This window comes from Anomalospiza imberbis, chromosome 6 (genome assembly GCF_031753505.1).
Source record: "Anomalospiza imberbis isolate Cuckoo-Finch-1a 21T00152 chromosome 6, ASM3175350v1, whole genome shotgun sequence".
Taxonomy (NCBI): Eukaryota; Metazoa; Chordata; class Aves; order Passeriformes; family Viduidae; genus Anomalospiza; species Anomalospiza imberbis.
The window spans coordinates 1,355,824-1,382,377 of record NC_089686.1 but is presented as its reverse complement, the minus strand read 5'-3'; the positions used below and the strand labels follow the sequence as shown (position 1 = coordinate 1,382,377).

The 26,554-nt window shown below is 46.9% G+C and overlaps 1 protein-coding gene across 2 annotated transcripts in view; it reads left to right on the top strand.

The window, feature by feature from the left end:
• MDGA2 (MAM domain containing glycosylphosphatidylinositol anchor 2) overlaps positions 1 to 26,554 on the top strand; it is a 191,385-nt gene that overhangs the window by 120,897 nt on the left and 43,934 nt on the right. For both annotated transcript variants that reach the window (XM_068194878.1, XM_068194879.1), the window contains one exon: positions 9,716 to 10,009. In XM_068194878.1, coding sequence (XP_068050979.1) covers positions 9,716 to 10,009 — 294 coding nt within the window. The remainder of the gene's footprint in view (positions 1 to 9,715; positions 10,010 to 26,554) is intronic.

The window sequence follows — 26,554 nt, the reverse complement described above, 5'->3', positions numbered from 1 at the left end:
CAGGTTGGACACTGGGGCTTGGAGCAGCCTGGGACAGTGGGAGGTGTCCCTGCCATGGCAGGGGTGGCACTGGGTGGGATTTAATGTCTCTTACATCCCAAACCATTGCATGATTCTATGATTTTACTATCAAGAAAAGAACTGGGAGGATTCTTAGAGGAGAAGAGCCAGCTTTGGAATGATGGATGAGCATTCCATGCAGATTTTGTGGAGCAAACAGTGCTGTGTCATGCATCCAATAACTACTGAATTCCCTGGACTTCCTTGGGAATCCTTGGGAAAACTGATGGAATTTCCTGGAAACATCCATTAGTTGGCCATTTCTATCAACTCGCCACAATCCCTGCAGGAAATGATGAATTCTGTCACCCCTTAAACTTCCTGTCCTGGAACACTCCAGAAAATCAGGAAAGGGGGAAGAAATTGTGGATTTTGAGCTCAGCCTTTTGCAGCATCCTAAAAAGAATTCTGCTCTTGGAATGACTTCATTACCCAGCCAAGTGGAAGCTGAAATAGTTGCAGTGCTTTGAAGGTCATTACTGATTCATCAAGATTCATTACTGCTCTGCTAATTAGGAACAGAAGGCCCAGGCACAAACACATTTCCCAAATGCCACGACTTGCAGGGGTTTATTAACTTCCCTCTGGATGTCTGGGATGGGGGGAGTTTCCTCTTCCTGACGTTTGTGCAGCTCCTTCTGGAGTGGGGCAGGAGGGGCTGTGTCAAATCCTAAGGAAGGAGGAAATCCAGGAATTCTCCAGGAGGTTGGGAAGGGACGTATGGCTCTGGAATTGCCCTTGTTTAGCAGGAATATTTTTTTTCCTTGACATTTTCAGCAGGAAAAACATGGATTTATGTCCTGAGTATCTTATATAAATGGACCTGAAGTAATCCCCTTGCTGCTCCCCCCATATCTCAATAAAATAGGTCAGTGAAGAGTGGGAATCGAGACTCAAACGTGGAATATCTGCCCTAGAAAAACCCTGTCATCCATAAAACCCACCCTGGGCAAATGTTACTGAGAGCCAGGCTGGGTTTTTTGGGATATGTGGGATCATGTCATGGAAACCTGGAGGCAGAAGATGCTAAAAAAGCAACAAGATGTTAAAATAGCAATGAAAACCTCAATAAAGTGGGTTTGTGGTAAGTGAAAAAAAAGAGGTGGATTGGAGAGTGTCAGCCTGTGCAAGGGATTTTTTTCTCTGCCTCAAATATTGGATTTAAGCAGGAAGAATCAACTTTGAGTTTGGGATTTTTGCTCTGTTGAGGACATTGGTTTTATTCCCCAAAATCAGCATTTATCCCTTCTGGCTCATTCCCTTTCCACCTTTTCCCTGGAGACATCACTGAGCAGGGAAGAGATTTTTTATTTTGGGGTATTTTCCTTTATTTTCTGGTGTTCCTTCTCTGAATTGCCATGGGAAGGTCTGGAGGAAGTGCTGATCCCTCTTTTCCTACAGAAGTCCTTCCCTGTGGCTCATTCCTACCCCATGTGGGCACACCCAGATGTCCCACATGGAAAAACATCAAATTCCTGCCCTCAGGATGAGTCTGAAGATGTGCTGAGCTTGTACAACCTCAGGATGGGAACATCCCGGAGCAGGACACAGATTTTGTATGACCACAGGGCCTGGAGGCCTCCAGATCTCATGGAATCATGGAGCTGTTTGGGTTGGGAGGGATCTTTGAGTTGGAAGGGCCACCTTCTGCTATCCCAGCTTGCTCCAACACTTCCAGGGATAAATTTGGCTTTCCATAAGTTCTGCTACATCCAAGCAGAGAAATTCTTGGAGAATTGCTCTGTGTGAGGCTTTGCAATATGAAATGTGCTTCCCTGTCAAGCTAATCGGCTCGCCATGAAATAATGAATTAATTAAAGCTGCAGGCTGCTGTTCCAGGACCTGCAGCCTTGATCCGGTGGTGCCACAGGAGTCCTCTGGTCCTCTTGTTCCTGCTTTGATGAGGCATAAAAGAGACCTTGATTCCGGCTCGAAATGTTTATTGGAATCACAGCCATTGCATAACGAGGATATGGGGTTTGGGAGGTAATTAGTGGCTAATTAAGATATTTGTAAACCTTAAGCACCAGTCCAGAGAGGTCCTTGACGGTAGAGGCCTTTGATTATTGCAGCAAATGGATGGGTTTGGTGAGCCTTTATCCTTGGAATTTATCTTGGGAAGGAGCAGGGAGCAGAAGGGACAGAAAAATGCTGTATTTTGTTACAAATCTTTGTCTTTTATAGTTCTGGTTTCGTGCTTAATGTGCAGAGTTTTTCTTGTTGATTCCATCCTTGGGATCCCCTTCCTGTACTGCTCTACAGCACAATCCCTTGGGGAATCTGGTATAAATCCACCCTCCACAGATTGATTCCAGCAGGATTTCTGGGAGCTGACACCCTCTATGTGGCAGAGTCTCTCTCTTCTTCTCCAGAGGGCTGTGGATGGACTCCTCATCCCGTGGTTCCCCTCATCCATGGATGCTCCTCAGCACGTCTCCTGCAAAAGCACTGGAATTAATTTCCCTAATTTCCTACTGGCTCTGCATGTTCTGTGTTTTAAATGTTCCTCTTTCCTCCAGCTGCAGAGCAAGGTGGTGGTTTAGGGCTTTAGTGCTGTGTTCCAAACACTGATCTTGAAATTATTTCCCTGCCTGGGCAGAATTTCTGTCAAAAAAACCAGGATTATCCCAACCCTCAGGACTGGACCCTTTGTCCAAGGCCTCACCATCACTTCAGGGTAGGAGGAAACAGCCTCAGAGGTGGTTTAAATTGGATCTTAGGGAAAATTCCTTCTCAGAAAGGATGGAAAGGGCAGTCCAGAGGGGTCCCCTTCCCTGGAAATGTTAAAAAACCATGTGGATGTGGCATTTGGGGCCATGGGTTGGTGGTGACCATGATGCTGGTTGATGGTTGGACTTGGTGATCTTGGAAGGCTTTTCCAATTTAAAGGATTCTGTGATTCCATAAAATCCATGGTGGATATTGTGTCCTCATGTGCAGTTAGGAGTGGTTTGTGCCCCAGAAAACATGGAATTTCCCCTTTGGAATTGGGACCTTGCTGGGGGGGACACAGGAACTGGAACAATGGGAAAGCTCCCGTGAAATCCAGCCAGGAATTCCTTACAGGCTGCTCCATTTCCCTTCCAAATCAGGGCCTTGATGGACCCTCTTCCATGGGGATGAAAGGGTAAAGGAAATTCTCCTAAGTTTTCTTGGCTTCAGCTGCTTTTCCAGTCATTTTCCTGGATCAGCAAATCTCCCCCCAGGCTCTTCTCTCACCTCGGGGTCCCCTCCAGCAGCAGCTCCTCGGTGTTTCCCAACATTTCTCCCAAAAAGCCAGAGCAGCTGAGCAGTTCCAGCCTCTGTTTACAGACAGAAGCAGTATAATTATCCCTCAGGAATAATTATCCCTTGCTGCCCTTCCCGGGTGGAATGATCTTGCTCAAATCTATTTTGTGCCCCGGCTCAGCCCTGTCTTAACTCCAGCATCACGTCAGGGCATGAATCATGAGCTGGGCCCAAACTGCAGCTCTCAGGCAGAGGGTGATTAATCCCAGCCACTCAGCCCTTCAAATTCATAAATATTGCAGAAGTAGGACACACAAATAACTTCATTCTCCCTTCCAGCCGGCACAGCATGCATTCCTCAATATTCCTGAGCCAGGCTGGGTTTGAATTCCTTGGATGATGTGAATTCCAACAGCTCCTTGGGGAGATTCTCTCTGGGTGATCTCCAGCTTGGATGATTTCTTGATGAGCTGCTCAAACACTTCTTTGCTGTGCTTGATCCAAATTATTAGGATGAATCTGTGTGGAGTAGCCTGGCCACATTATCCCGGGATTTTCCCCTGTCACTGACAGGGGTCGCTCCAAGGAAATGGTTTCCTGAAGGCTCCCAAGGACACAGAAGTGACAGCAGCCCCCAAAATCCCCAGGGAAGAGCTCAGCAGTTGTGAGGCCACCACTTGTGGGGGCTCCTTGCTCACCTCTGATTGTCCTGGAATCATGGAATGCTTTGGGAAGGGATGTTGGAGCCCATCCAGCCTCCATGGGCAGGGACATTTTAATGGGATCAGAGCACCTCTGAAGGATTTCTCTGTCTGCAGCTCCTTGCCTCTGCCAACGGCTCTCTGGCATTTAATTAATCTGTCTGATCCGTTAATTAAGCTGGAATTTGATCCATCAGGACTTCAGAGAGCTCAAGTAGAACTAACAACACCCATAATACACAAGGAATAAACATATTAGGCTCAGGAATTTTGGTGGGTTTTTTCTTGGAAACAGCTGTCTTGTCCTGTCCCCGTTCTCCTCTAGACAGTGCTGGATCACGGATCCTCTGGAATTACACTGGAGCTGCCACAGGAGAGCAGCTGGAAGAGTTCCTGTCTGGTTTCACTCTCTCCAGCAGCAGGACTGTCTGTCTAGGAAGCAGAACAAAAAATCAGAGGGCAGGACAGCAGTGACCTCCTGCCACCTCACCCCGTGCTGGATCAGCAGCCCAGGGAGGCCGCACTGTCTGAGATATTTTATTTAAAAGCAGGGTTGGACAGAGATCAGCAGAACCTGCTCACCACGGGCCACTGCCCACTCACAGGGTGACAATGTGGCTTTAAATTGGTGCTACCGGAGTGTCACCAAGGCTGTTTGCTCTCCAGGTGTCACCAAAGCTTTTTGTTCTCCAGGTGTCAACAAAGCTTTTTGTTCTCCAAGTTTTGTTCTCCAGGTGCCACCAAAGCTTTTTGTCCTCTGAGTGTCACCAAAGCCTTCTGTTCTCCAGGTGTCACTTTTCCAAGTGTCATCAAAGATTTTGTTCTCCCGTGTCACCCTCCACTTCAGGAAACTGCTGAGAGTGTGAATTAATTTTAAAGCCCCTTGGTGCAGGAATAAGGGAACATTTTTTGTTTCCAGTTAGGATCAGGAAAAAGCATGGATTTGTCCTTTTCCAGCCTGGGCAGTGGACTGCGGGATTGAGGGAACATTTCTTGTTTCCACCTAGGATTTAGGTAACTTTTCATTGTGCAAAGCAAGGACAGAGCTGCCCTTTCCTTGGAGCAGCCTCTGGAGCTGCAGGAGCCCTCGGGAAGTTGCTGAGCCCTCCAGGGTTCTTCTTGTGCCGCAGCAGCACCTGCTGGGAGACAGCAGCTGGCACAGCTGGTGACGCCCTCCCCACCTGCCTGGCACCCCTCCCTGCCCATCCCACTGGCAGCATCTTGGCTGGCACATCCTTGGTTCATCCCTGCTCCTTTCCTCATGGATTTGAGCCCCTGGACCCACCTTTGCCTGCTCATCTTTGCACAGGCGGTGGAAAGAGAGGAAATGGCCTCAAGTTGTGCCAGGAGGGGTTTAGTTGGATATCAGGGAGAACTCCTTCCTGGAAAGGGTTCTTCAGCTCAGGGCAGGGGTGGAGTCCCCCTCCCTGGAGGGATTTAAAATCCCTCTGGATGTGGCACTTGGGCAGTGGTGGCCGTGGAACAGTTGGACTCAATGATCTCAGAGGGTTTTCCGACCTGAACAATTCCATGATTCCCTGTTTCTAACCTTGCTCACCCAGACTCACCATTCCCTGCTCTGGGGTCTCCCATAATCTTTGGGGAAAAAAAAAACAAAAACAAAAAAAACCCCATCCAATTTCTATTTTCTCCTCAATCCTTTTGAGGTGGATTGCTCATGGAGACAAATCACACGTGCCCAGGCTGTCAGTGCCTGCTGTAGCACTGTTCCCCAAAAACAGGGAATTATTTTTTCAGCCTGTTGCTAATTCCAGCTACATTTGCCAGTGGAACAGACAGCTCAGAGATAATTAAATACCTGTGAGGTTGTGACAACAAATAGCTGGGCTGAAAAGGGGAAACCCTGCCAAAAATCCTCCCTGTGCAAAGGTCTGGGTTTTTTTCTCCCCCTAATTAGAGAGTGGAGAATCCCCCTAATTAGAGAAATGAGAAGGTCTAAAGCTGGGGGAGCTGGAGCCATAAATGGAGTGGGGACAGAGAAATTCTTGGTGGGACCTCACGGCTTTGGTCACTGTTACTCAAATGTGACCCAGAGCTGCAGCCAGGCTTTGGATTTATGGCAATGTCCCTGGAATTCTTAATCCCTGAGTAAAGATTTGGGCTTCTTCTCTGCCTAATTAGAGAGTGGAGAATCAGCATCTAAATTTAGGGGGAGCTGGAGTCCTAAATGGGGTGGGGACAGAGAAATTATTGGTAGGACCTCCCTGTTCCTCAAATGTGCCCCAGAGGTGCAGCCAGGCTTTGGATTGATGGCGTTGCCCCTGGAATTCTTCATCTTAATGGATGGCCTTGTCTCTCCTGTCCCCTCTGCTGTTTCCAGGAACAACACGAATAAATCCCGGGAACCATAACGAGCTATCAGCTGCCTCGCAGTGACAGGCACTGCAAAATGCCACGGGAGACGAGGAGTCGGGGATTTGAGGGGATCTTTCCATCTGGGACACTGACAGAGCCTTTCTTATCAGCTGTCACCACCCTTGTGGTGGTGCTCCTTATCTTAGCGAGGTGCAGCTTTTTGCTGTGCTGTTATCTCTGCTTTTTCAGGAAAAACTGATGGAAAAAGAGGGGGAATTATTGCACTTGCACAGGGGATTTTTGTCACGGATCTGCTTTTTTCCCCTTCCAAACTTGGACGTGCTTCCTGTGATTTTCCCAAGTTCCCTGCCCTGTCCCAGCTGGAATGGCTGATTCCCAGGTTGGGATTGGATAGCTCAGACTGGGATTGGATTCCCAGGCTGGGATTGGATTCCCAGGCTGGGATTGGATAGCTCAGACAGGGATTGGATTCCCAGGCTGGGATTGGATTCCCAGGCTGGGATTGGATAGCTCAGATGGGGATTGGATTCCCAGGCTGGGATTGGATTCCCAGGCTGGGATTGGATAGCTCAGACAGGGATTGGATTCCCAGGCTGGGATTGGATTCCCAGGCTGGGATTGGATTCCCAGGTTGGGATTGGATAGCTCAGACTGGGATTGGATTCCCAGGTTGAGACTGGATTCCCAGGTTGGGATTGGATTCCCATGTTGGGATTGGATAGATCAGACCCTTTGCTCTCACACAGCCTGGAAATGTTGGGATCTGGAAGAGGCTGCCAGCACCATGTGTCCAGGGATAGATCCACATGGACAATTTCCAGAGGGAGAACTCCCATCCTGGCCCCAATGGGGCTGCAGCTGAGTTGTGTGGGCTTGCACAAGGCTTTTCCCTCGGGATATCGGGATCACAGGGATCTCAGGATATCAGGGATCTCATCCCAGGGCCGTGACCCCTCAGCTCTTGCGGGCAGTGAATCCCTGAGCCAGGGCAGGCTGTGATTCCCAGGGAAGCCTGAGGAGCCTCCAGCATCCATGCAGCTGGGAAAGGCTTGGATCCCAACAGTCACAGCCAGGAGCAGATCCACTACACAGTCTGGAGAAGGACAAATCCAGGATTTTTCCTGATCCACACAGGGCTCTGTCACATTTGCCCTCAGCTGAGAAGCCACAAGCCAGGTGAGCTGGAAAATCCAGGGGGAGGCTCCTGGCTGCAGGCAGGCACCTTTCCCTATGAACTGTGTTTTCCTTCTTGGAACAGCACCCTTCTACCACTTTGGTCCATGATTTCACAGTGCTCCAGCTCCCCTGGGAATTTTCCTGTGCTCAGAACCTGCTGTGGCACAAAACCACATAACTGAGAATTAATAATGTTTTATTCATATCAGAAATGTTTTATTAAGTAGTTGTTGTTTATTTCTTTTAAATTTTCCCTGATTTTTTTTTTAATGTATAAAATAATTTTTCCTTCCCTTCCCTGTGGAAAAAGCTCTTCCCATGTCTGCCTGTCCCACCTGAAAGGAGCTGTTAAAGCCTTCAAAACAGCTGAAAACAGCACTTTGGTTCCTGTGAAAGCCCCAGATTTCAACTCCGATTCCTACCAGGCTTGTCAGGGCTGGAGACATGGAGCAGATCCCAGGGGAAAGCTGGAATTGCTTCTCATGGGGACGAGTTTGTTGTTTCTGTCCCTTGGGGGTTGAAAATTGCTTTGGAATATTTTTCCTGCAGACAGGAGGGAGGTGCAGACTGGGTTTTGTCAGCCCTGGCATTTCAGGAAAGAAGCTGAGAGAAGGACAGGGAGGAGAGGAAAAGCTCCTGGAGGGGCTGTTTTCCCTCAGGGAATGTCTCTCCATGCTTCAGGACAGGAGATCCATGAGGAAAGATGAGTTTTCAGGAGGCATCAAGGGAATAGGAGGGTGGGCAGTGTTTAAATCAGGATTTTCCATCTCTCCACCCACCACACAGCATTCCAAGCATTTTCCAAGCAAGGCTGGACACCTTCCACTGTCCCAGACTGCTCCAAGCCCCAGTGTCCAACCTGGCCTTGGGCACTGCCAGGGATCCAAGGGCAGCCACAGCTGCTCTGGACACCCTGTGCCAGCCCCTCTCCACCCTCCCAGCCAGGAATTCCCAGTTCCCAATCTCCCATCCATCCCTGCCCTCTGGCAGTGGGAGCCATTCCATGTGTCCTATCCATCCATGCCTTGTCCCCAGTCCCTCTCCAGCTCTCCTGGAGCCCCTTTAGGCCCTGCAAGGGGCACTGAGCTCTGCCTGGAGCCTTCTCCTGTCCAGGTGAGCATTCTCAGCTCTTCCAGCCTGGCTCCAGAGCAGCTCCAGCCCTTGGAGCAGCTCCATGGATTCCTCTGGATTTGCTCCCACACATCCACATCCCTATCCCATGCCCTTGGCCATCACCAGCTCACTGTTAGGTGCTCCTGCTCCATAGGGTTACCCAACTCCTGCTGGAAATAATTCCAGTATCCCTTTTGGAATTGTTAATGCCTGTCCCCATGGAATAAACACCACTTTGATGAACCTCCCGTGACAGATCCCAGCAGCATTTTGGGGCCAGGCCTCCAAGTCTGAGGTGATTTCTCAGTTGCCACACTCCTTCCTCATCCACAGCCATTTATCCATGTGCTGGATGAAAAATCAGCAGCCAGGCTGTTCTAAAAAAATGGGACTTAGCACCAAATGATCCTTTAAAGGAAAACAGAACTGGCAGTGAGGAAGTGAGTGATGGTGGGAGGGCACTGGGGAGCACTGGGACAGTGGCAGGGACACACAGAGAGGGCACGAGTGTCACAGCTGGGCTGGGAAATCTTCTCTGTGTGGCAGGCACATTCTTGTCTCTCTCAGGATTTTTTCATAGAGGAGCACAGAGAGAAAGAAAGATAAACAATTTCTATTTCTGCTCCTTGTTTTCCCATGTGGAATGTGTTTGGAGAATTGTTCACCTGGGGTGATTGCTTGGTTGGATTCTGGTGAGGATTGTTTGAGCTGATGGCCAATCCAACCCACCTGTGGCTGCACTCTCAGAGAGGGGCACGAGTTGTGAGGAGTTAGATATGGTAGTTAGGAAAAGCAGGTTTGTAGTTTTAGTATCTCCTTCAAACAGTATATTAATGTGTTATAGCACAGTTATAATAGAGAAATCATTCAGCTTCTGAACTGGAGTCACACATCAGCAATCCTTCCTGCCGGCTTCACCTGCTTTTACAATACTCTGAGGCTCTCCAAGCTGCTGAGAACTTCACCCATAAATGTGGGAGCTTCCCATGGGTACAACCCACGCGTGGCTGTGGATAAATTGCTTTCCCATGGATGATCCCGAGCAGGAAATCCATGCACGGTGCCTGACTGTTGACCCCTTCTCCTTTCCCACTTCCCAGTGCCCCCCAACCTGACGGTCCCTCAGGAGAAGTCCCCGCTGGTGACACGGGAAGGGGACACCATTGAGCTGCAGTGCCAGGTGACCGGGAAGCCCAAACCCATCATCCTGTGGTCACGGGCGGACAAGGAGGTGGCCATGCCCGATGGGGCCCTGCAGACCGAGAGCTACGACGGGATCCTGCGGATCGTCAACGTTTCCCGGGAAATGACCGGGACCTACCGGTGCCAGACCAGCCAATACAACGGATTTAACGTCAAACCCAGAGAGGCCTTGGTGCAGCTCATCGTGCAGTGTGAGTAAAACCTGATTTCCCTTGATTTTCTCTTTGTTGTGCTGAGAAAAAGCTGATTTATTCTTCCCCTAAACAAATAGCAGCAAGAGTCTTATGGCTGTTACATATTTGATGTGGGGTTGTTTGTCTCTGTAATTCTCTGAATCCATGATTTCCGTGTAAATATGGAAGTAAAAATGACATAGGAGTCTCATTTCTGGTAAAAAAAAAAAACCCAGCAAAACAGAAAAAACCCAACCAAGTGTGAGGCAATCATTATTTTCCCCACAGCTTTGAATTCCTTGACACACGAACAAGCAGATGAGATGGGAAGACATATTTCTCTAAATGCTGAGCTGATCCTGAGCTCATTTGTTGCTGCTGTGTAAAACAAGGAGGGAAAAAGGAGGGCAAGAGCTGTTCCCTGGGAGCTGATCCGCATCCAGATCCAGCCTGCTCCGCTCTGCCAGACAGCCCCGGGAACGGGGAGGGAAAAGGGGGGGAATCAGTTATTTTTTTATTTTGGAAACGTGCGGTATTTGTTGTCAGAACACGGAAAGCCTGGTTTGAGGTGGCTTCTGGGGAATAACGGGGGCATAATGAGCCATTCTTTGTGCTGAGTGACTTCTCTGCATCTGCTGCTGTGTCAGGACTTAATTTGGGTGTTTTATGAAGTGCAGCCCTCATTTATTCCACTTTCAGATGCCCCAGTCTTCTGTCACTTGGCTCTTTAGCAGCACTTCTGTGCTCAGCACAAGTGACCTCTTTTGGGACCTCCAGGGAAGAGCTGCTCCTCACACGTCCTCAGTGCTGATAAGCAACTGATTTATTTTTCCTGGCTCTGCTTTGTAACAGATTATGGATGCATTGATTACATGGTTGGCACCTGCAGGACTTCCACCCCAGCTTTTTCCTGCTGCTCCAGCTTTAAATCCCAAAGTTGAGGCTGAAGGGAAGATGGAATTTTCTCCCTTGTAGGTTTCACTTAGTTGTGGAGTCGGCTGTATTAGGAATGGGTTCATCCCACTAGAACTTGAGAATGAGGGGTCTGTGGCTCCTGTCCTTGGCTCAATCATTTTTTCCTGGAAAAAAAGAGGCTCAGGGGGGACCTTGTGGCTCTGCATAGCTCCTGCCAGGAGGGGACAGCCGGGGGGGTCGGGCTCTGCTCCCAGGGAACAAGGACAGGAGGAAAGGGAATGGCCTCAGACTGGGCCAGGGCAGGCTCAGGGTGGACAGCAGCAGGAATTTCCCCATGGAAAGGCTGCTCAGGCCTTGGCAGCCCAGGGAGGTTTGGAGTGCCCATCCCTGCAGGGATTTAAAGCCCTGTGGATGTGGTACTTAGAGACAGGGGTCAGTGTGGCCTTGGCAGAGCTGGGGAAGGGTTGGATTTGATCTCAGAGGGCTTTTCCAACCTAGAGGATTCCACGATTCCATGATGGGGTACCTGCCAGCTGTGCCCACGGACCCAAGGGAGAAGTGCCCAAGCACAGCATTGCTTGGATTCATTGAACCCACACCACCAGGAATTTCCCCATGGAAAGGGTGCTCAGGCCTTGGAACTGCCCAGGGAGCTTTGGAGTGCCCATCCCTGGAGGTGTCCAAGGAATTCCTGGAGGTGGCACTCAGAGCTCAGGGCTGGGGACAAGATGGGCATCGGACACAGCTGGGACTCTGATCTTGGAGCTCTTTTCCAACCTCAGTGATCCCGGGATTCTCTGAATCTGGGAATGAGAATCACCACAGAAAGAGTGGAGTGTTGATCCTTCTAAATAAGGAGGGAGGAAGTAGCTTCTTTCCCCTTTTTCTGTCATGGATTTGCTGTGAAAAGTAGAAAATATTTTGTGGATGAGGAATTCCAACAGCTTCCCACTTCCTCAGGACCTGAGGCAGTTCCTGGTGGATCCCATGGGATGACTCTGCTGACTCTCAGATTCTGGGGATGCATTGTTTGGGTCACTGTTATTTTCCCACCTTTTCCTGCTGCCAAACCCCCTCTTTTGATGCATTTTTGTTCTGCTCGAGATGCAGAATTTTCCTAATTCTGAGAGAAGAGACACAACCTGAAAATGCTTCCAAGAAGTAGGAGTTCAACAGGTATTTCCAGGCGCTTTTCCTTTCATCTCTCCGTGTTTAGAATTCCGCTCCCTTTGTTCACATCCTGGCAAGTGACAAATTGGAGATGAATGGAGAAAAATTATGGAAAGCTTTGATTATTTTTCCTGTGGGAGGAAAGTTTTTGTTCCCAATGACTTGAGCAGCGTTTCTGTACCGACGGTGGCATTTAACCAATTGTCATAAAAACCAGTTCTTTTCAGAATTTGGGAATATTTATCCTAGATGCTTCCAGCAGTGATGAACAGGGAAAGATTTCTAATGGAACACTTTTATTTAGAAAATAACTCATGGATTTCATTGTGGATGTGCTGAGTGAGAATATTCCCATTCTTGGGAAAGTTCTCCTTGTGACAGCAGGACTTTGTCTCACTAAAAGTGGTTAATTGATCTATTTTCAAGGAATTCTGGAATATCCTGAGTGGGAAGGGACCCAAAAGGATCACAAATCCAATCCCTGGCCCTGCACAGACACCCCAATAATCTCGCCCTCTGCAGCCTTGGGAATGTGCTCATTCCCTGGCAATCTGTTCCACAGGGCAAATCCTTCTGTGGAATTACTGCTCCAGGTCCTATCTGTTGGGTCAAGCTAAAGAAACATGAAAAGTAAATTCAAATATAAAGGATTTTTTTTTTTTTAATTTGACCCCCTCACCTAATGAGTTTTTTGTTTTCCTCACCTCTCTTTTCCACTGCCATCCCTTTATCTCATCTCAGTGATTTCAGGATCCCAGCCTGGGAGTTCTCCAGGAAAATTGTGGATTTTTGGTCTTGGTCACAGTTTGTCCTTGAGCTGTGGCTTAAGATTATTTTTTGGTGTGTTTACCTTAAATCCCAAAACTTCTCTAGGAAAATGAAAATCCTGGAGTCACAGAATGGTTTGGGTTGGAAGGGAATTTCAAACCCATCCCATTCCAACCCCCTCCATGGGCAGGGACACCTCCCAGTATCCCAGGTTGCTCTAGGATGAGGTTTCCCATCATGCGTTAGATGGGAGATTGGGAAGGAATTACTGGCTGGGAGGATGGGATGGAGCTGGGATGGAATTCCTAGAGCAGCTGTGGCTGCCTCTGGATCCCTGGCAGTGCCCAAGGCCAGGTTGGAGCAGCCTGGGACAGTGAGAGGTGTCCCTGCCATGGCAGGGGTGGCACTGGGTGGGATTTAAGGTCCCTTCCAATCCAAGCCACTCTGGGATTCTATTTTATGATCTTCCAGCTACAATTGTGGATAAATTAATTTTTAAGGAATAAATCAAACCTTGCTGGTGGCGGACAGGGCCCAATCCAGGGACAATTTACCAGCTCCACTTTTCCAGCTGCAGGAGACAGTGGGGACATAAAAGTGCCACTGGGTGCCACCTTAGGCAGCATTTCCATCATGTCCTTTCCCAAGTGATCGGAGCAGTGAGGACGGGATCATTTTTCCCAGCTCCCTTTTCCTTCTGTGCTCCATAAAATCCTATTTGCAGCACAAACCCTTTCTCCAAACCCTTGGAATGCCTCTTAAAATATCCAAGATACTTCATGGAAGCCTGGCTGGCAGAGCTTTGGTGGCCACATTGAGATGCTCCAGAACTTCCCGTCCTGTTGGAGCTCAGCTTTATTTGAGTCATTCTTCCTTGGTAATAAATTCCAAATAATTTGGGAAAAGGGGCTCATCCTGCAGGAATTAGATTGGGAATGGAACAGAGCTAATTCAGGAGAAAGATGAGGCTGAGTGATGATCTCAGGTGCTGAGGGGAGCAGCAGAAATGAGTTATTCCCATTTTCCATCAGCTGGAGAATCCAGCCCTGAATCTTCTTTCCTTGATTTTCAATTTCTTTGCAGCTGGGAATGGAAAAGGAATTTTTCTGCCTTGGAAAGGCAATTTGGCAGCTCAGGAACGTGCTGGGTCTACTCTTGAAATATCTGCCTGATGAAATATTTATATGCAAATACTGTATTAATAATGAAATAAAAATTGTTGTGAGAGAAGGAAGTGTTCCCCATCCCAAAAGAGACTGGGATTAATGAGCTAAAAACTCTTGGAACTTTAGGAAAGTCATCAGGAGAAAATGTTTGAACAGGTAGGGTGGCCAATCCCTGTGGGAATTTGCCAGCTTCATGGAATTGTCTTGTGAATGCAGATCAGGAGTGTGGTAAAACTCCCAAAGAGTGAAATCTTCCAGATTATAAAATTTTAATTATGAAAACTCATTAAAAAGGGATAACCGAGGAATCTGAGAAATCAAGTGGGGCAAATATCTGGATTTTTAAACAAATCTCTTATAAATCTATGCTTAGGCAAGCTGGAATGATGAAGGAAAGCAGAATTTGCATTTAATATTAATATTATTTACATCTTTTTTTCCTCCTTATGATTGAAGATTTGAGTGGGAAAAGCTGATTAATATTCAGGACAAATATTACATAACTCAGTCCATTCCCAGGCTGGTGCATTTATCACTTTCTGAATGAATTCTTTCTCTGGAGATAAAAGTTGGGTTTAATTTTGGCTGTTTGTGGTGGGAGAACGAACAGCCTAAAAACAAGTTTAGAACAGGGTCGATTTTTTTTTTTTAATCTGAGCCATTTTTTCCCTTCTGTTCCAAGGAAGTAATGACCTTAACAACTTGAAAATATTGAAATAATGGTGCTCCCATTGCATTTATAATTTTGATTTGCTTTACAAAGTGTTTTTTTCCACCCTGGTGGTTGTATCCAAGGAATCCACATTCCTGCCCAAAAGGATTTTCGCAGGATATGGAAGAGCTTTAAGCTGAGCTTAAAGCTTCAACCTTCCTGTGGGGATATTTCTTGCCACATTTATTTTATATATAAATATGGAGAGATTTGGGCACTCCAGATGGATAATTCCCATGTTGTGGTTTTTAACCTCTGGATCATTCCCTGCTCCTTAATTCCTAGTCCAGAAACTTCCCAGAAAACTGTAAAACAACAAAATCTATTCTCTAAGATCCTCATCTGAGGATCGAGGCCGATTTCAGAATAACCCAGAAGCAAGGATGGCTTTGGGTGTAATTCATCCACATGGAGCAAGGCAGGGAAAAAACAGGGAAATTTTGGATGGCTGGATCATGAAAGAGAAATCCCAGGAGCTTTTTGACATTTAGCAAGGTCAAGGGCAGCGTGAGTTTGGTGACCCAAGGAGGTGATGAATATGCAAACCCTGGTGCCGTGGAATATTTAGATGAGAACCAGATAATTTGAATTTTTTCATAATTTTTTTACTAAAATTATTATCACGGACAGGCCTTCCTGTCAGAAATTCCAGAAAACCAGAGCACTCCAGAACCTGAATAAACAGAGATGTTATTGAGGGAGGCAAAATAGAATTATTTATATTGGGGTTTTTTTGGGAATTGGTCTTGGAGAGGATAATCCTGCATTGTCTGAGGGCAGGAACAAAGAGTCTTCCAAACAAAAATGGTTTTGGAAGAAGAAAAAATGAGTTGGAGGAGATGTAAATATTCCATATCCATGTTTTATATAGGAAGGATCAGAGCTTTAGTTGCTCCAAACCCCATCCAACCTTGAACACTTCCAGGGATGGAGCAGCCATAACTTCTTCTTCTATTCCCAATTAATAACAGGTTAAGAGGTTGGATTTGAAGGGAAAATGGGAATTCCAGCCCGAAAGGGCCGAGGAAAACCCATGAAATTATTCTCAAAACCTTGTGGAATTCAGGGATATCCATCCCCATAGTTATCATGGGAAGAAGATGAGCAGTAGGATGTGAGGGAATGTTGTGGCTGGAATATAAAGGAGTCACAAAAACCAAGGACAACTCAACAGCAACCAGGGAAAGGTAAATTGGAATAATTAACTCGTCCATGTAGTTAATTTTTAACAGCAGAAGATGCTGAGTAAATATAATTCCTTTGTTGTCCTGTAATACTTAGGGGATTAATTCCCATAATTACACAAAATATGGATTTCAACAGAACTCTGGTTGCAAAGTGCAGCATTAAAAATTAAGATTATTTGAATTGACACAGGACACAAATAATGCTGTCCATGGATGCTGCTGGAATTCGTCCCAGCTGGTTTTTTAGCTCCATAAATCCCTCTCCTCCTGTCTCACTTTCCAATATTCAACTTTGTGCCTGTAATTGCCTCATAAAACAGAGTTTGGAAGGCAATCCACAGATTTAAAGACAAGCTGCTGCTTTCCCCGTGCTCCCTCCCAAATCCTTTGGATTTTATTCTCAGTTCCAGTGTTGTTATTCAGGCCTGTCCGCTGCTGTTAATAGGGAGGTTTGCAAATCATTTTGCCTGTGGAGCTGGGAACAGTGTCAGCAGGAAGATTCCTTCCAACAGGAATTAAATTAGAGCTCTTTGTGTCCCACAAAATCAGGCTTTCCAGTGGAGATGGGCCAGAGGATGTTGGATTCAGTATTGGAGGTCCTGGATGCAGGGAATGCTGTGAGGGTCTGTGGGAAAGATGATTTTTTGGAGAGATTTCCTTTGGGTTCCACCAGGCTTTGAGGAACCACATCAGGAGTGAAATCACTGAAGGCAAGAGGAGTCTTGAGTGGAATCACTGAGGTTGGAAAATCCCTTTGGGATCATCAAATCCAACTGTTCCCAGCACTTCCAAGGCCACCACTGTCCCCAGGTGCCACACCTTCCATTCCCTATTGGTTTGGCAAACAAAAGCAGGGACATTGTAACTCCTTTTAGAGGAATTGTTATTTCCAGGTAGTTCCGACCCTTGATAATAAATTCAAACCATTTAAAATTGATGCATGTTCCTCACAATTGATCCATATCCCTCACAATTGATCCATATCCCCCACAACTGATACAAATCTCTCATTTTCCAGGCTCTATTGCAGCTCCAGTGCCCATTAATAGATATTTTTATCATAAAGCCACTTTCCTCCCTGCTCTCATTGACTGTTTCCCTCCAGATGGGGCAGTTTATTTGGATTTATTCGAACATTCCGATGGATTATTGGCACATTTTATTCTCTATCAAAGAACAGACTGATCCTATCCTCATTTTCCAATCTGTGGCAGGGCTGGCTTGCAGAGAGGGGTAGAGATACAAAGAAATCTCATTCCTGGATGGGAATTCCCATTCCTAGCTAGGATGACAGGACTTGGGACTGATTTTTCCAACAAGGGATGGTGATTTTTCCTTTTAGGAAGGTCCTGTCTTGCAGTGGAGAGGCTGCAGATTCACACTCTGCTGTAATTTGTTTTATGAGGATAATTATGATGTGGCTGGGCAATGTAAAATCATTCCAAGAAGTTTCATGGAGCCTGGTAATTTCTGGAATGATCCATTGGATGTTGGGTTTGGTACCCTCAAGATATTGGGAGCTACGAAAGAGAAACAGCAACATCTCTACATCCCCTCTTTGAAATAATCTTGGAATCCTGGAATATCCTGAGTTGGAAGGGATCCCAAGGATCCTCCAGTCCTGCTCCTGGCATTGCCAGACCCCCCAGCAACCCCACCTGTTCCTGGCAGCGCTGTCCAAATGCTCCTGGAGCTCTGGCAGCCTCGGGAATGTGCCCATTCCCTGAGGATCCTCTTCCTCTTGGGTTTTGTTATCCTTTGCAAGCTGAAATCCATGACTTGGAACCTGGAAGACCAAATATAAACCCATGGAATGGCTGAGGTTGGAAAGATCATTGAGCCCAGCAGGATACCCAGCACTGCCAAGGCTTCCACATCTCTGTCAGGATTGGAAAATCAAAAAATCCCAGGATTGTTTGGGTCGGAAGGGACCTTAAAGCTCCTCCAGTTCCATCCCTGACATGGGCATGGTTGTTGTCAGCCTTCAGGGTTCTCCAAACTTCATGGATCCACTTCAAGGCCAGGCTGGATGAGGCTTGGAGCCACCCAGATCTCTGCTCCAGGAATCAGTCATGGATCATTGTTGATTTTCTGTCCCACGGACTTGGGCTTTGGCTGATGTGGGAAAGAATCCCAAAATCCCAGAATGGTTTGGTGGGAAGGGACCTTAAACCCACCCACTTCCAGCCCTGTCAGGGCAGGGACACCTTCCACTATCCCAGGTTGCTCCAAGAGGATTGAGAATGGTGGGAAAGCAAGGCAAACAGGGAACTCAGGGTGTTCCAGAATATTTTTCATGGCAATCCCACTGACTATGCAGCGCTCCCAAATATATCCAAAGTGAGCCCTGGTGGAGTCTGGGGAGGAAATGAAAAGAGAGAAAAAGATATTCCTTCAATAACATTGAAAATTCAATTTTGGAGATAAAACAGGGCTTGATAAAATTGGTTGAGTGGGAAGATGAACTCCAACAGGAGAGGAAACAGCTGGAAGAAGGAGAGGAGCAATATCTGGATTCGCTGGAAACAAAAAGGCAATTCTGTGTAAAACATTTGGGGAGAAAGCACACTTTGAAGCAATAATATAGAATTTTAGAGACTCCCGTGGGAAGAGGAAAACAAGGATATGTTGGAGTTTATTCAATTCAGCATGAAATTGTTGGACACAGAAGACAAATTCATCTGCCCTAAGAGCAGCCCTAAAAACAGAGGTGATATCCCTTATTTATGCATTTATTTATTTAGTTGTGAGGTTTTTTATTTAGTTGGAGTAGGACCTAAATGCAAATCCAGACTCAAAGATGATGAGCAGGGCCTGATTCCTTGGAATATTCCAAATGGGATTTAATTACTCTCAGCATTCAGGACCAGGAAAATCCAAATGAACTCAAACCCTGTTTCTCTGAGGTTTTTTTATGGTTGATCTACTCAGGGCAGTTTCATTTCAGAGCAAAGCTCTGCTTTAATGCTGGACATTGGGATGCTGCTGAAATGGGGAATATCATGGGGTGGTTTTATGTTAGGAATTGTAATTCCTTCTTTCCCTGTGGCCACGCACAGGGCTGAACTTTGGGAGACTTTGGGGTTGGAGGGACCTTAAATCCCACCCAGGGCCACCCCTGCCATGGCAGGGACACCTCCCACTGTCCCAGGCTGCTCCAGCCCCAGTGTCCAACCTGGCCTTGGGCACTGCCAGGGATCCAGGGGCAGCCACAGCTGCTCTGGCAATTCCAGCCCAGCCAGGAATTCCCAATTCCCAATCTCCCACCCATCCCTGCCCTCTGGTGGTGGGAGCCATTCCCTGGGTCCTGTCCCTCCATCCCTTGTCCCCAGTCCCTCTGCAGCTCTCCTGGAGCCCCTTCAGGCCCTGCAAGGGGCTCTGAGCTCTCCCTGGAGCCTTCTCCTCTCCAGGTGAGCATTCCTAGCTCTTCCAGCCTAGCTCCATAGGAAAGGTTTTATCCCATTGCTGCTTCAGTGTCATTTGGTGCCTCTATCAATGCTCCATTTCAATGTTCCTTCCTTTAAAATAATTTGATCCCTTTTGAATGCCAGAAGTGATGAAGGGAAGGGAGCAGAGTTTGTATTCCCAAACTGGTCATTCCGCCTCAGCTGAGGGCTCCTTGTCCTGCTTGTCCTCCTCCTGCTTGTCCACCAGGAATGATCAGGAAGAAATTCTGGGCTGGGAATTTGCTCCAATAAATTCCCATTTTTCTCCTGTCCTGCTGCTCTGAGCTCTTCTCTTCTGGCCCTATTTTTTTTTTTTTCTATTTTCTTTAAACCTGCCCAAAGCTTTTTTTATTTTGGAACCTGAGAACAATTTGCCCTCCAGCTCTGACCTGAGTCCCTCTCATTTTCCGCAGATCCCAGGCTGAGCCATCCCCAGGGTTTCAATCCCTGACCCCAAATTTTCAAGCCCTGACCTTGGCTGCTTAAAAATAGGGGCAGTTCAATGAATTCCATTCTCTGAGGTGTGTTCTAAGTCCCAGGTTCTAAAGGGGATGAAAGCCTCACCTGGCCCTGAGGTAAATGCATAATTTAACTTAAAGCCACGACTTCTGCACATAAAACAGGCCCCAACTCTCCCAAGGACAGAGAAAGAAAGAAATTTGGGGGGTTTATTGGTAATTCTCTACTTTGATCAACAAAAGCAAACCCCATTTGGGTCTAAAGTGACCTTGTCCACAGGAGAAATAAAATATAGAGGTGAAAACTGATCTCTGTTTCAAGGCAAATAAAGTTGGTTGCAAACACTGTCCAGAAGAGCAGTAAAAATGGGATTTTGGTGCTGTTTGAAGTCCATACATTTGTTTTATGTGCACATTTCTGTGTTTTCTGCTCTCCTCACAACATCTCTTTGCCTCCCCTGTCCGAGTAAAAAACACTTATTATTTCAAGCCATCATGCTGAGATGTCTCCCAGGTGTTTCCAGTTTCTCTGCTCCTCTCCCTAGCTGGTTTTTCCGTGTTTATCCCTAGTTTATTTGGCACTTGAAGCTGTAATGTCCTTTTCCATCACTTTTCGGGAGTGTGGGCATGGTTGGGATGTGGTGACCCCAACTCTGGGGGTGAAGGTCACCTGGGCTGGCTGAGCTGTGCTGGAGGGGGGTGGCACTGGTGGCATCTGCAGGAAGGTGCAGCCAGGTGGGATCGGGCTCTTATCCCAGAAATCCAGCGACCGGATAAGCGGGAACAGACTCAAGTGGCACCAGGAGAACTTCAGGCTGGACATTAGGGAGAATTTCTCCATGGAAAAGGTTGTCCAGCCTTGGGAAGTGGTGGAATCCCCATCCCTGGAGGGATTTAAATCCACGTGGATGTGGCACTTGGGGACATGGGGCAGTGGTGGCCTTGGCAGTGCTGGGAATGGTTGGGCTCGATGGTCTCTGGGGGTTTTTCCAGCCTAAACTACTCTGGGATTCTCTCTGGAATGACGAGGCTGCTCCAAGGGCTGGTGCTCCCTTGTTTTTCTGTGGAAAAGAAAAATCTCGGAGCAGGGAGCTCTGGGAGAGATTTCAGGAGTGGGGAGAGCGTTTAAAATGCTGCATTAATCATTAAAGGGGTTGTGTGCAGATCTGAGCTGGTGTCACCTGGACCAGTGTCACCTGTCAGTGACAGCCTGAGGGGAACCAGGAGCTGAATCCAGCACTTCCCTCATCTCAAATTTCCTGTGTGCTTTTCTCACCGTTCTTCCCTGTTCTGTCCTCCCTTCCGGGGTATTTAAGTGTCCTTGAAGGATCCTGGGAGGGTGGGGAGGGACTGGAGTGGATTTCCCAGAACAGCTGTGGCTGTCCCTGGATTCCTGGCAGTGCCCAAGGCCAGGTTGGAGCATCCTGGGACAGTGGGAGGTGTCTCTGCCCATGACAGGGATGGCATGGGATGGTCCCTAATATCCCTTCCTTCCCAACCCAGTCTCCATCCTCTTCCCTGCTTTGTTCATGTCCATATATGTGGAGCTCAGCCCCACAAATAATGGAATGATTGTTGTAGGAATGAGTAAAAAAAAAAAATTATTTTCCTGCTAAATATTCCAAAGGAATATTGGTTTGAGTCGCTCCAGGAATGAGCAGGATATTGCACCCCTGGCTAGATCCCCATCGGAGGAGAGTTGGTTCAAATCCCAAATGGAATCCCAGAATGGTTTGGGTTGGAAGGGCCTTAAAGCTCATCCCATCCCACCCCTGCCATGGCAGGGACACCTCCCACTGTCCCAGGCTGCTCCAAGCCCCAGTGTCCAACCTGGCCTTGGGCACTGCCAGGGATCCAGGAGCAGCCACAGCTGCTCTGGGAATTCCAGCACAGCCAGGAATTCCCAATTCCCAATCTCCCATCCATCCCTGCCCTCTGGCAGTGGGAGCCATTCCCTGTGTCCTGTCTCTCCATGCCTTATCCCCAGTCCCTCTCCAGCTCTCCTGGAGCCCCTTCAGGCCCTGGAAGGATCTCCTTGGATTCTTCCCTTCTCCATCTGAGCACCCCCAGCAATCCTAACTTGGCTACTTGGCTCCATGATTTTTTGAGGTGAAAAATGTTTTAAAATGAGTGCAGAGGTTTTTTTTTTTTTTTTCCCCAGGTCACCAGTGGGTCCCTCCTCCTCCAGAGACATTCCTTAATCCTGGAGATGGAAGAGACAAATTTGGGATCCAAGACCTGCCCATAGAGAAGGAGGAACAACAGAGGGCCCAGCCACACCTCCCCTTGTGAGCTCTGTAGGATTAAAATGTTGTTCACTGCTGTTCATTGATTTATATTCTAGCCAGGACAAATTTAATTCCATAAAATCCAAGGAACAGCAGCAGCAGAGCCCATAAAAGACACTCAGAAGAGCAGAAACCTTTAAAAACCCACAGATTATTCCCATTTCATGGTTTTTTAAGGAAGCTCCTCATTATTCACCCATCCCCTTCTGGCCCCAGCTGGACAAATCAAGGAAATCAAGATCTGCAGATATGGAGGGAAATGAATGGTGCAGCTTTGCCCCAAAGTTTTTATTTTATCCATTTGTTTTTACTCATCTGAATATTTATCACTTGCAAATGTTGCATGTGCTCCAGCACAAATATTGAAGCTCAGGAACCTGGGAGTTGCTGGGTGAGGCTGGATCTGGATTTCCAGAGAATTTAATGCCCTGTCAAGGAGCCAAACCGGGACAGAGGCACCAGCCTGGAAAATCCCAGCAAATTCTGCAGACAGGATCCCTGCAGACAGGGGAGACAACTCAAAGGACAAAATCCAAGTTAGCAAATTCCTGAGAGTGGGGGACCAGGATTTTCCATTGTAAATCCTTCTGCAAAGCAAGCATGGACACAGAATGCAAGAGAAAATGAAATTAATAATAATTTTACACTGAAAGTTACCATCAAAATCCCTCTAACTTAAAATCAGGACCTTGCTAGGGATAAGATGAAAAAATTAAGAGTCCATTATGAGAATCTTTAGAGTTTTGACAAGGGATGGAGGGACAGGACACAGGGAATGGCTTCCACTGCCAGAGGGCAGGGATGGATGGGAGATTGGGAATTGGGAATTCCTGGCTGGGCTGGAATTGCCAGAGCAGCTGGGGCTGCCCCTGGATCCCTGGCAGTGCCCAAGGCCAGGTTGGACACTGGGGCTTGGAGCAGCCTGGGACAGTGGGAGGTGTCCCTGCCATGGCAGGGGTGGGATTTAAGGTCCCTTCCAACCCCAAAATGTTCCTGGGTTCCGTGAAACAGGGATTTCCCTTGCTGTACCATGGATATGTCTGTGCAGGGCAGGGTTTGGAATGCACAATTCCAGGACGGATTTGCACACCTGTTTTAATTTACTCCCAGATGTGCAAATGGCTTTTTTTCTATTTCTGGCCATGATGGTTTTGTTTTACTGAAATAAATACATTATCCAAGGTGTAATACCCCTATTCCAAGCTTTGGCTGGAAAATCATTGTCATTTCACAAGGATCACAGTCTCTGTGCACTGGGGCTTCCCAAAGCTCCTAAATCCCATCTTGTCTGGGCTTCTCTGTCTCCTGAGCTCCAGGCTCCATTCAGGCACCTCCAGACCCACCTCAGGAGCTAAAAAACCTGGGAATGTGGCTGCAGTGGAGATTCAGGGAATAGATGGATTCGGAAGTGTTGGATAACATTCCTGTCGGGTGAATCCAACAGTGGCTACAAACCCAATGGAAAGTGAGCAGAGGCACCACTTTTTATTGTTATTTATTTATTATTCCCCTTGCTGGAGCTGGGAGAGAAAAACTCGTTATTTGTTTAGCTTAAAATGAAAATTGAGAGGCCAAAGCAGCAGTTGAAGCCTCTTCTTGGGGCATCACAGTGGAAACAAATTCCCGGAATTTTCTCCTTAAATCCCACTATAAAAACCAGGATTTGACCCTCACCGTGAGGAGCAGCTGTGTGGTTCAAACCAAACAAGCATCTCACTGTCATTTCTCTGCACAGCTCCAGAACTTTCCTTTTTCTGTTTCCTAATCCTTAAAACACGAATGTACTTAGGCTAAAAAACTTCATTAAACATTAATAGAGAGCCTGATTTAACTCCAGCCCCGTTTGCTTCCCAAAGATAATTGTGGAAGAGAATGAACCGTGCTCCCTTGGCAGCTTTGCTGGAGATTTTTCCAAAACTAATAGTGGAATTATGAAAGGAATAAGGAGGGAAAAAGTAAATTAAATCAAATTGCCAAAGCCTTGGGGAAGAGCTGATGCAAATGAGTTCAACGCAGAGAAGTCACAAACAACTCCAGGTTTTCTTCTGCGCATCTGGGAAGTCACAATCCTATAAAAAACAATGGAAAAAAATGATGGAAAAACAAGCTGTTAACTCTGGCTGGGGCTTTTATCAGCCCTTCCCTTTCCCATTAAACTTATTACCTGCTAAAGTGGGATTCGGGAATGAGCAGCCCGAGTTAATTTTCTCTTCCTGTCACTGGGGATCATCAGCCCCTGGATAAATGGGAATTGTGGGGTTTAAAGACTTTTTTGACCTTAAAGGCAGGGGAAAGTTTCATTTAAAAGCTGTTTATAAGGCTAAAGTAGCTTGATAAGTAAATAAAGCAGGGGGAGGAGAAAGAAGGGCCTGAATACAAATTCCCGTTAAAATTGTTAAACTGAGGTGCCAAGGGGAGGTGAAATCATTCCCTGGATTCGGAGCATTCAATGGAAGCAGCAAGGAAAACAAAGGTGGGAATGTTATTCCAAACCAGAGATGAGTTTTGAATGTTCAAGCATTCCAAGGGTTTATGAGCAAGGGGAGAAAATGACAGTAAAATCATCCATTAAAGGCTTTTTAACACCTCAGACACGGAGCTTCCATGATATTCCTGTCCCAAAATTCCTGTGTTCTCCCTCAGGGATTTAGGATCAGGAGGGTCCTCAGCAGATGCTGCTTGAGCATCTTTTTGTTGTTATTTTAGAGATTCTTCTGTGCCTGGCTCCAAGTTTAGGGAGGATTTTCCCAGGATTTTAAGGTGTATTTTGGTGTGGCTGGAAGGGCTGGAGAGGTGATGGATATGGATATGGAATTATCCTGGCTAGAATATGGGGAAAAAAAAAAAAGAATTTCTAATTAAAAATCAAATATTTATTTCAGTTAAAATTGGCTTGTTACATTTGTTATAACTGATTTGTTATAAAGATCAAATTATACCAGGAACAGCAGTGGGTGCCTTGTTGTGATCATGATCCATAAAAATATGGAGAGCTCATGAGATCTTGGAATGCTTTAGATTAGAAAAGCCCTCTGAGATCAAATCCAACCATTCCCAGAACTACCAAGGCCACCACTGATCATGACCCCAAGTGCCACCTCCCCAGGGATTTAAATCCCCCCAAGGATGGGGACTCCACTGCCCATTTCCAGTATTTTCCAACTTTTCCATTAAGAACTTTCCCCTTGGACAACTTATATTTCCAGGTGGAAAATGCCTGGAAAACAGTAAAATCTGATTAATAATTCCGTTGATATCCATTATATAGGAGGATCTAGGAATTTCTGGGGAAGCACAAATATTTAAGGCAGTGTGGTGAGAGGAAAACAGGAGATTTGGGAGAGGCAACTCCCAGCTCTCCTGAGAAGGCAGCAGAGATCTGGAACATTTTCTTTCCCAAGGACAATTCCTGTCTTTAAACCAACAGTTCCCTGCAAAGCTGCTGTCTTGGGAAACTTAGGGAAACAGGAACATTTTAATGTTTTATGTAAAACACCTTGTAAGGATACAAAACCTCCCTGTGCCACCCTGGAACGGGAGGATTTCAGGAGTTCTTTCCTGTCAGGGGTTAAAAAATGCGCCGAGTTCTTTAGAGAGCCAGAATTCCCTGGTTTGCATCCCTTTGGGAACACGTTTTCCATGCGTGTTCCTGGCTCTGAAGAGCTGTGCTGTCATGAGCTGAGCATGAGCCATTGCTCGGCCAGATTATCCTTATTTTCCAGTCATGATGAAGTTTTCCAAAGGCAAATGGCAGCGGGAAGTTGGGTCTGTGCACACACTGGATGTTGGTTATATTTTATTTATTTGGTGTTTTACTGGAATCAAAATTCTGGCAGAGTTTGAAGCTGTGAGTGTGAATTATTTAAAATCAGTTTTATTCGAGTTAGGGCAGAACGGGCTGTTCTGGGTGTGGGGAACTGGCTCATTCTGGGCTTACTGGGACAGCAAAATCTCCACCGGAATGGAGAAAAAAGATCCAGAGCTGATGATTTTTGGTGAAGCCAGACAGCAGCTCCTGGGGTGGGGAGTTCATGGAATCATGGAATATCCCAAGCTGGAAGGATCCCACAGGGATCATCCAACACAGCTCCCAGCCCTGCACAGACACTCCAACAATCCCAGGCTGTGCATCCCTGGGAGTGCTCTCCAAACATTCCCAGAGCTCTGGCAGCCTCGGGAATGTGTCCACACCTGAGCACAGAGTCACCAGCTCAGCTTTGTGCCCAGGGTGTTGCTGCCTCATGCACTTTATCTAAAGAAAGTCCCAGAATTCCAGACTGGTTTGGGATGGAAGAGACCTCCCAGCCCACCTATTCCACCCCTGCTATGGGCTGGGACACCTTCCATAGGTTGCTCCAAGCGCTGTCCAAGTTAAGACAAGCTTATGGCTTTATTCAGTGTCATTCCGAGGGATCTCCTAACAAGAACTTGGGATATTCCGGTCTCCTAGGAC